This window comes from Triticum aestivum, chromosome 7D (genome assembly GCF_018294505.1).
Source record: "Triticum aestivum cultivar Chinese Spring chromosome 7D, IWGSC CS RefSeq v2.1, whole genome shotgun sequence".
Taxonomy (NCBI): domain Eukaryota; kingdom Viridiplantae; phylum Streptophyta; class Magnoliopsida; order Poales; family Poaceae; genus Triticum; species Triticum aestivum.
In genome coordinates, this window is record NC_057814.1 from 523,779,912 (window position 1) to 523,788,603 (window position 8,692).

At 43.2% G+C, this 8,692-nt stretch overlaps 2 protein-coding genes across 11 annotated transcripts; both read right to left on the reverse strand.

Moving 5' to 3' along the window:
- Window positions 1–26: 26 nt before the first annotated feature.
- Window positions 27–3,723, reverse strand: LOC123165713 (uncharacterized). Of its 10 annotated transcripts, XR_006483091.1 has the most exons (14): window positions 3,433–3,723; window positions 3,166–3,306; window positions 2,932–3,051; window positions 2,573–2,810; window positions 2,389–2,480; window positions 2,173–2,271; window positions 1,668–1,949; window positions 1,443–1,542; window positions 1,230–1,310; window positions 1,023–1,098; window positions 888–950; window positions 647–727; window positions 395–508; window positions 134–213 (listed from the first exon to the last, which is right to left on the reverse strand). XR_006483091.1 is itself a non-coding variant. In XM_044583413.1 (12 exons), the coding sequence occupies exons 1-11, from the start codon at window positions 3,523–3,525 to the stop codon at window positions 908–910; spliced, it is 1,365 nt and encodes a 454-aa protein (XP_044439348.1). In that variant the 5' UTR covers window positions 3,526–3,723; the 3' UTR covers window positions 717–772; window positions 888–907. The 10 variants fall into 10 exon arrangements, 6 of the variants coding, with proteins under 6 accessions (XP_044439347.1, XP_044439348.1, XP_044439345.1 ...); XR_006483090.1 differs by having other exon boundaries at window positions 133–213; window positions 888–1,098; XM_044583413.1 differs by lacking the exons at window positions 134–213; window positions 395–508 and having other exon boundaries at window positions 717–772.
- Window positions 3,724–3,817: 94 nt separating this feature from the next.
- Window positions 3,818–6,959, reverse strand: LOC123165715 (uncharacterized). Its single transcript, XM_044583417.1, has 4 exons — window positions 6,625–6,959; window positions 4,392–4,559; window positions 4,232–4,291; window positions 3,818–4,109 (listed from the first exon to the last, which is right to left on the reverse strand). The coding sequence occupies exons 1-4, from the start codon at window positions 6,874–6,876 to the stop codon at window positions 4,086–4,088; spliced, it is 504 nt and encodes a 167-aa protein (XP_044439352.1). The 5' UTR covers window positions 6,877–6,959; the 3' UTR covers window positions 3,818–4,085.
- Window positions 6,960–8,692: the final 1,733 nt, after the last annotated feature.

Sequence of the window (8,692 nt, forward strand, 5' to 3'; positions counted from 1 at the left end):
AAAACAGCAGAACATAAAAAATAATGATTAGCTTGTGTTGTATTAATAAAAGATAAAAGAAAGTTATTGGTACACAAAAAGAGGGAAACACAGATTTACTTGCAACTCATCGATGACAGGGATTGGTTGATCTTTGGTCCCATCTTGGTCATCTTCTTCGATGACCTCGTCTGTAAAAAGCCTCTTGCCAATAAATGGTGTTGTCAAGTAACTCTGCAAATTGGGACAAAATGTTGAAAGGGATGTGTTCAGTAACTAACCAAAAAAGTAACAAAAAAACTATAGAGCACCACAAACACAAAAAAACATTTAAATGCCCCAAAAATTAAACATCACAGAAGCAAATATAGTAATGTAAAAAAAGGAAAAAGGTTGAAGGCAATTGGATTTATACCTTCTTGTTCTTTTGTGATGAGCTTACATCATTCTCATAGTTCCGTGTTCTCATTGGGTAATAACACGTTTTTGTATTGTCCCGTGTCTTTGGTGTGTGTGCGGCAGGAGATGTCTGAAAAAAAAGTGTGGCATTTTAAAATCAATCACAAAAAAAGGGTGAGTGTGCTGTTGGTATCTAAAAGGAATTTGCTTATAAACGAAAGGTAGCAACGAGAAAAAGAAAGGGAAGAAAAGTCAGGAAAAAACATACCAAGTCAATAATGCCGTCTATTTCTTCGAACCCGGGAAGAAAGTTTCTGTACTTGCACATTTCTGTTGTCGCATGCTCTTTCTGCACACAATGTATGGATGAATCACCCAGCGTTGTTTGCTCATGCTAGAAAAGACAGGGAATAAAAAGAGAAACAAAAAGAAAACACTTAGAGATGGGCTTGTGCAGATGGTAAGAGGGTTTTTCAGACACTAGTACATTTGATAAAAAGAGATAGCACCTGTGAGCTAAATCCTTTGATTATGTCCTTACTTGTATTCCATTTATATTTTTTCTTAGCTTCCTGAAATGAATAAAAAATTGAGTGGGTGAATTTTGTAGCCAAAAAGGTGAAGTCAAAAAGAAAAAGAAATACTTTTGTCTTGCAATGTCCAATGGATGCAGAGTGTGTTGGAAATCTTCCACATGTTTCTGCTTGTCATCTATACCGCCTTCACATATGAAAAAAGAAAAAAAAAGGAAAAAGTTAAAACAACTGACAAAAATCGGTTGTTACCGGTAACATGAAGAAAAATGATTGCTATGTGTATTGAATGAAAAAGAGAAGAGTTGTTGGAAGTACTATTTGATAGTGGTATGTTGATATCAATATCAAGTCCTGCATGTTTCCCCTGCTCTCTGACTTCATTGAAACGAAAATGATCTGGCACAAAAAGAAAAATAGGCATGAACAATAAAAATTAAAAAGAAACTGCAAATCTTCAGTAAAAGAAAGTGTTTCTAGGAGTTAGCTCGTTTGAAGACATGGGTCTGAAAGTTTTTTGTTGGAAAAAACCTTGGTTATTGTTGTCTTGTGGGGAGGCAGTGGTATTTAATTCCACACACTCAATTGCTGCTGCTTCGTTTGCTTGATACATTGTCTTGCTTTCGGTGCAATGTTGAGTTTTAAAAAGAAGAAAAAGGTTGAGTTACATGTAAAACAAAAAAACACAAATCAAACAAACTATCAAAAAAATGATGGCGCTAAGTGAAGCTCAAAGAAATTCCTTGGAGGGTGTACCTCAGATTGATTACTGTTAACAGCGTTATGTTGGAAACCTGAGAAAGTTGGTGGTACATGCGTGCTGGCTTCATCCTTTGAGCTCATATCTTGTTCTGTCGTTTCGAGTGCTCTTGCCAATCTAGCTGATAACAACATGTAGTTCAGGCTAGTGCTCTTTTCTGGTGCTTCTTTTTGAGTCGAACAATCACTAGCATTGCACTTGGGAATATTGGTATCTGCATCAAGCATATTCATCTCTGGTTGCTGTGTTGCGATGTTGCTATTCTGCATGGTTTGTTCCTAACCCACAAACATGTCCAAAAAAGCATGGTTGTCAGAGATATTTGTAGAATTCTTGGTGCAATAGAATGCTTTAACATTTGGTGTTCATATATATCTACATTCTTTAACAATTCCACAATTCACTCCCTCGCAGGTTAGTTGGTAGGAAAAAGATGCATGGTAAGGGAAAATTTCTTTTAAAAGAAGATGTGACTATAAGGGGTTTTAAAAAAACAATAACCATTACAGCTTCTTTTTCGAGCTCTTTCGTGTGACCATTGCCCGGTAGTGATTGCATTTCAGCTTCCCCTTCTTCCACAGCTGCTTCAAGTCTGCTTCCCTATGAAAATTATTGAGAGAAAAATTCAGAATATCGCAGAAAAAATGTGCTGAATATTGCACACGCAAAAAACATGGGTTTTGAAAAAAGAATTAATTACAAAAAGGAGAAAAATACCTTTATTTTAACTTCCAATAGATTGTCCTTAGTTGTTGAAGTTTCTGACTGCTGTGTACTAGTCTTCATTCTCTTCTTCCTGCCTCTTCCATCTGTCAACAATATAGGGGGGGTTGTCATATAAATTAAAAAACAAACAAAGAATTAGAAGAAAAAGAATGAAAAAAATGATTCAAAAACACACCACTGTTTATCTCAATCCCATTGGAATCAACTCTAATAGTACTTCCAGACCCAGTATCTTCGTCAGTTGGCATGTACAAATTGTCGGAGGACTCTAACTTCTCTGTATGTTGAGAGCCATTGAAAGAAGAAGAAACAATGTTCAAAGTGTCTAGCAACACTTGTTTTGCTATCAGACATGTGGACAGGTTTTGATCTTTTACGCGCTCCTGAAAATTGAGGAATATATCTTCTTTGATCTGACAAGCAGAAAAGATTCCACAAGTAAGTCAAAAAATATATAAAAAAAAAAAGGGGAAACCAAGATAGCTAAAATTAGGTGTTGAAGTTGTTGTCTGCATCAAGTCTGATACATTTTACCTTCTCTGAAAAAGAGTTGCCTAAGACCCTATGTATAGCTTTTCTGATGTTTGAGTTCTTGGAGGTGCTTGCGCATGCACCATCAGTTTGTGCATAGCAAGTTTCTGCCTCATCTTTGATCTGCCAAAAAAAGTAAAAGAGTAAACAAACAAACATAATAGGAGTAGATGTGAACAAACAAAAGGTACACATTAAAAGAAAAGAGGGAAATTAAAAACAGAGTATGATATTTACTTGGAGAGCTCCATAGAGTCCATCTTTCCCGAGGAGCATATCACTGAAATGTTTAATGGTTTGTCCTTTCCAGAAGCAAATCCTAGGCAGTGCTGGAGGGATTGTTATTGATCCAAAATTGTTGAAATCTAGACACCGAACCTGCAAATAAACAACAAAATACAAATGAAAAACCTTCAGTATGTTTGATGAGAACACAGTGCTCCTAAACAAATAAAAAATAAGTTAACAAAAAAAGTTACATATAAACAAAAAGAAGGAGCATACTGCTAGCTGATATATGCAGCCTCCCAAAGTGTTGTTATCCGTTTCTCCTTCAGCTTGTCTGTTTGATATTTCTTGACACAAGAGATATTCCATGTATGGACAAAAGAGCACCAATCAAGATCTTTATACTTTGACACATCAACAAGTGCTCCCAAATATTTGGTGCTTGGCTTTGTGTTGGGTGTGGGACACATGAAGGTTGCTAGTGTGACAGTCAAGAAGCAGCGAAGATAAACGTCATCAGGCAGCTCTTCCTTCATAAGCTTATTTCCGAAGAAACTTATTGATGGAAGATCTGTTAGCCCAAACAGTGATAGAAACTCCGCTTTCCCGGACTCCTCGTCGAGCACTGTGATCTTTGTTCTTCCTGTTGGTATACCAAGAACTAATGATACGGCTTCAGGGTTGAGAGGGATTGATTTGCCACCAAGTACAATTGCTTCCTCTTTTGTGGATATGTTGTCCGCGACCCATTGAGCAAAAGGCCTTGGAACATAACAATCTTCTAGCTCGAGCAAGTATCCAAAACCGCCGTTCTTCACAACCTCCATCCTATGATTGCTTTTGCACACAACATCAACAATCTTCGCGAAATATCCAATGCTAAACCTGCTGTATGCAGTTGCTCTTCCTTTGTTCATGTGCCCTTTGGCTTATCCTTTCTCTGGCCTTGTCCTCTGAAAATGAAACAAATAGCAAAGCATTAAAATGGCTGAGGAGCATTATTCTCTAGAATAAGATTTGTGGTTTTGGCTCAGAAATGTTAACAATGAAAAAACTATGAAAAGCACAAAGTTACCTTCTTCCTTTTCTCTTTCAAAGCACTCCTCTCCTGCTTCCTCTCTTGTCTTTTCTGTAACTGTAGAAATAAAGGAAAGTTTCTGTCAGAGAATTGAACTTATGAAAAACAACACAAGAAAACAAAAAACAGTAGCTTCTTCTAGTTCAAAACACATTACAAATGTTCTCAGGCCATCGATCAGCATGCCGTCTGATGCATCTGATTCTGTCATATCAACTATACTTTGCTCCTCTTGTTCATCCATGCTATCATCCCCTGAACCATCATTTTGACTGTTGTTGTTTGACTCCAAAGGCTCAGGAATTGTATCTTTGTTTAAAAGCTCCTGTTTTAAAAAAACACAAAAAAAACTGAGTTAAAAAAAAGTTATGGTGTACATTGAGAAAAACTACAGTACTAATTAGACCAGAACATTGACTATTTACAAAGCTGAGACTACTACTAGGAAAGGAAAAAAAAGATCAAGTCATCCTCTCTAAGCATTTACTCATGAGTTGAAAAACTCTGAACATTGACTGATGGTCAACTCTCTGATAAAAAAACAGATTACTGAAAATTACTGAAAATCATGTTTCAATCTATCTGAACATTGACTGATCCTCCTCGTTTGTCAGCTGGCTGAAAATGATTCTGTAGAGTTACTGGTCTCTATTCAGGTATACATTTTGACATCAATGTTATTCACTTGCGCGCAGACAAAACAGAGTGGGTGGAACGCATATAAAGTCTACTGGTAATATATGCTGCACTGATGGTGCACTTATAGTTGGGCAGGCAAAAGCATTAGACATAAATAGCTTGAGGAAATAAAAAATAAAAAAACATGATCCTCTCTGAATACTAACTGGTGAGTCACACTCTCTGAATATAAAATGCATGCTCTCTGAACAAATTAGAAAAACTGAAAAACACATGATGTATGCTCTGAAAATATTAGTTTATCGGGCAAGAACAATGATGTTAGACACAAAAAAGGACTGGGATTTGTTTGACGGGCAGATAATAGTTTGCTGGCTTGATTTACAGAGTCAACTCTGAAAAACTTACAAAATCAATTTACAGTGACTTAAATTGCAGAGTCAGCTCTGAAAATTTAAATACTCAACAACCTGCATAACATCATTATTCGTCGACTAAACACCCCTCCCATCCCCACCCCCACCCCCTAGCACAAAAATGTTTGGATAAGAAACAACAACCACAAGCTAGGCTAAAGTAATCACTTTAGAAAGCTAGCTTTGAAAACACACTATATGATTTGTTTGTTGCTCACTTCAAAGAAAACAACAAACCCAAAAATCAACATATATGCGTACTGCCATTCGTTTGTTAGGTGTTGCAAACAACCCCCCTGTTGGCTCAGAGGGCTCTTTACTCTGAAATTGCTAAAAAGCCAAAATAATTGCAAAGCCATAAGCATATAACTTGACACCTTCCACTTGGGAAAAATAGAAATACTGAATAATACTAATAAGAAGTATAACAAACTATGTCAGAGGAGGCGTGCCACTACTTCATGTCTGAAGTCTAAAAAAATAACAGAACAAATCTGTATTCAGTCAATAAAATAACATCAAAACCAGCCATCTCTTCCACTCCATGTAAGTAAAACAGTATTCCATTCTAGTGCAGAATTGCATTCTAGTGCTTTCAGTATTATATGCATCTCTTCCACTCCAGTAATGCAAATACTAAACCTGGAGTTGAGCATTGATTTTTCCTACAGTTCATATTGAATTCTAGTGCTGGAGCCTTTAAGGACACAGGAGAGCACATCATACGTACATTACATACATGGGTACATACATACATACACAGACCTCCCACTCGCCTGTGTGCTACCCCACAACTATTCCACCGGCTTACAAAACAACAGGATGCACACCGCCAGGACGAATTCGAGTTCGACGGACACAATTTTGAGTGATTCCCACGATGTGAACCAACAAAATGAAGCAGGGTTCAGAGAGGGGGAGGGAGGTGTGCTGCTCACTGGCTTTTGCCAGTTCAATAGGTCAGACTAAACACCTGCTCAAATTGCATAAACTCCAGAATCACATCAGGCAAAAAAAGCATCAGTCCAGTTCAGCTAGTGTAGTTGATGGCTTCTCGAGTTTATGCCTGGAGGCTGGACCTATGTGGATACAGACTGCACATCTTAAACTGAAAACAATTCATGTGCAAATTCAAAACATAGCTAGTCGCCTCCTGTCATTCCACTCGTCTATGTACTACCCACACAACTAGTCCACCGGCTTAGAACACAAACAGGACACACACTGCCAGGACTAATTCGAGTTGGACGGCCGCAATTTTGAGTAAGATTTCGACAATGTGAACGAACAAAAACAAGCAGGGTTCAGGGAGGGAAGGAGAGGGGTGCTGCTCACTGGCTTTTGCCGCGCCTCGGCTGCGGACAACTCCGGGACGGTGGGGATCCCGCAGATCCGGGCGGCCGCGCAGACCTCGCGGGCAGAGCCGAACGACGGTGGCTTGTAGGCGGCGCGGAGGTCGTCGTCGGTGTTCAGGCCGCGCGCCTCGCCGGCCGCGCAGCTCTCTTCCGCCGTGTCCGTGGCGAGTGCCTCCTCCGTCGCGCGGAGGTGCACTGCGGGGGGCTCGTCGGCGGCAAGCTCGGTCGCCATCGCCTTCGAGCTAGTCGCCCCCGTGTCTTGCTCCTCTGCTCCCCGCCGATTCAAACAGTGTCACAGGAAAAAAATGGACAAAATAAATGTGTTGGTGTGGATAATTATTGGAGATCCGTTGGTGCTTTGGGATATCTTGCAGAAAACCCCCTACAAAAAGTTAAATGCTGGTTCCAATTACAAATTTGAGGCTGTCGGTGTGGAACGACACCTATGGGATCACAAGAATCCCTACTACAGTTGCCGGGGCGCAGGGTTGCGAGGAGAGCAGGGCTAGTAGACAGCACAAGGATCGTTTACAGCGAGGATGCGTAAAATTCTAGTCCTACTTTGGTGGGTGTATTTCTGAGAGTTCTTGTGCTCTCGAACTAGCTGTGGTCAGTGCGTGGTTCGAAAGAGCCGAATCCTTCTCCAGTATGCCATGTGCCTCCTTTTATAGTTGAAAGGGGCTGCCACAGTGACACACAGGAGGTGGAAAGGCGTACAGTGCTCTGAACTTATCGCTCGTATTACAGGACAAGACGCATTTAATGCGTAGCTTAGGTGTCCCCTTGCTTTATTGGGGCCAGGGGCGAGGCTCGTCCCGTCCGTCGCCGCTCCTCCTCGCCTTGACACGCGCCCTGGCCAGTGAGGTGCGTGGTGCCATGTGGGCAGTTAGGCAGCTGAGGTGGCGCGGTGGCGGAGCCTTCACGAAGATCTGCATGCCGCCACGCAGGCGCTCGATGAGTTGTCCTGGGAGCTGCATGTTGCCACGCGGGTGCCTGCCCAGCTGGTTGGGCTGGCAGCCGCATGTGAACGACGCTGGAAACTTGGTCGTCGACCGGCCTGGCGGTGGCCCTGCTGGCGTCCTTGGTGAGGGCCTTGCCGGGTGGCGCCGTGTGGCCCGGCAAGGCTCTTGCCGTGGCGCGCTGTCGTCCCCGGCAAGGGCCTTGCCGGGGGTCTGGTGGCCTTCCTCGGCAAGGATCTTGCCGAGGGTCGTCGTCTTCTGATCCTCATCTGATCTTGAATATGTCTTCACAAAGATCTGCATGCCACCACAGAGGTGCCTTCCCGAGCCCTGGCCCCATGTTGATGACGGCGTTGGGGGCCGTGGGCTCAAGGGTGGCTCACTCTGTTGGTTTGGGGCGAGCTGTCCCGGCAAGGGTCTTGCCGGGGGAACCTGCTTCGTCCCTCTACTCTTTGTGGTCTTGGCCTTGGCGTTGCTTTAATTGTCTTGGGCTTCGGTCTTACCTTGGCTCACCTCCCCTGTTCTGCTTAGCGTGACCGTAGGCGCGACTCCGAATGCCCGTGCACAGGTATAGGGTACAAAAACGCACCCCTCTTTTTGTACACCGACAGGAGCCCCGGGCCTGGGCCACACATAAGCGTGACACGTTGTTGGGTCAGGCCCAAAACGTTGCGCGGGCAGGCGGGGCGGTTTTTACCGCGGTAAGACTTTTAGCGCGCGGCGCGGCGTGGAGGGGTGTGCGTGACGTGGGCGGCATGCGTGGGGTGGTTTCTGCACGCATGCGTCACATCGCAGTAAATGGGCAGCGCGCCCCGCGGCTTTCCCATAAAAAGGGATTACCGTGGGCGCACTGTTCCTTTTACCCTTCGCGCAACCCCAATCTCGGAAAACTCCGCTTGCCTTCCTCTTCTTCTTCAAGCTTCGTTCTTGCTTGCCGCCGTTGCGCTTCCGCCGCCTCTGTCCTGCTCTCCTCCCCCAGCCGCCATGGCGCCAAAATCCACCAAGGGCAAGGGAGTGGCCAAGGACGCCGGAGCCCCGGAGCCGTCGGAGAGTGCGCTGGCGGTGCAGCGGACGCAGTCCGCCGTCTTT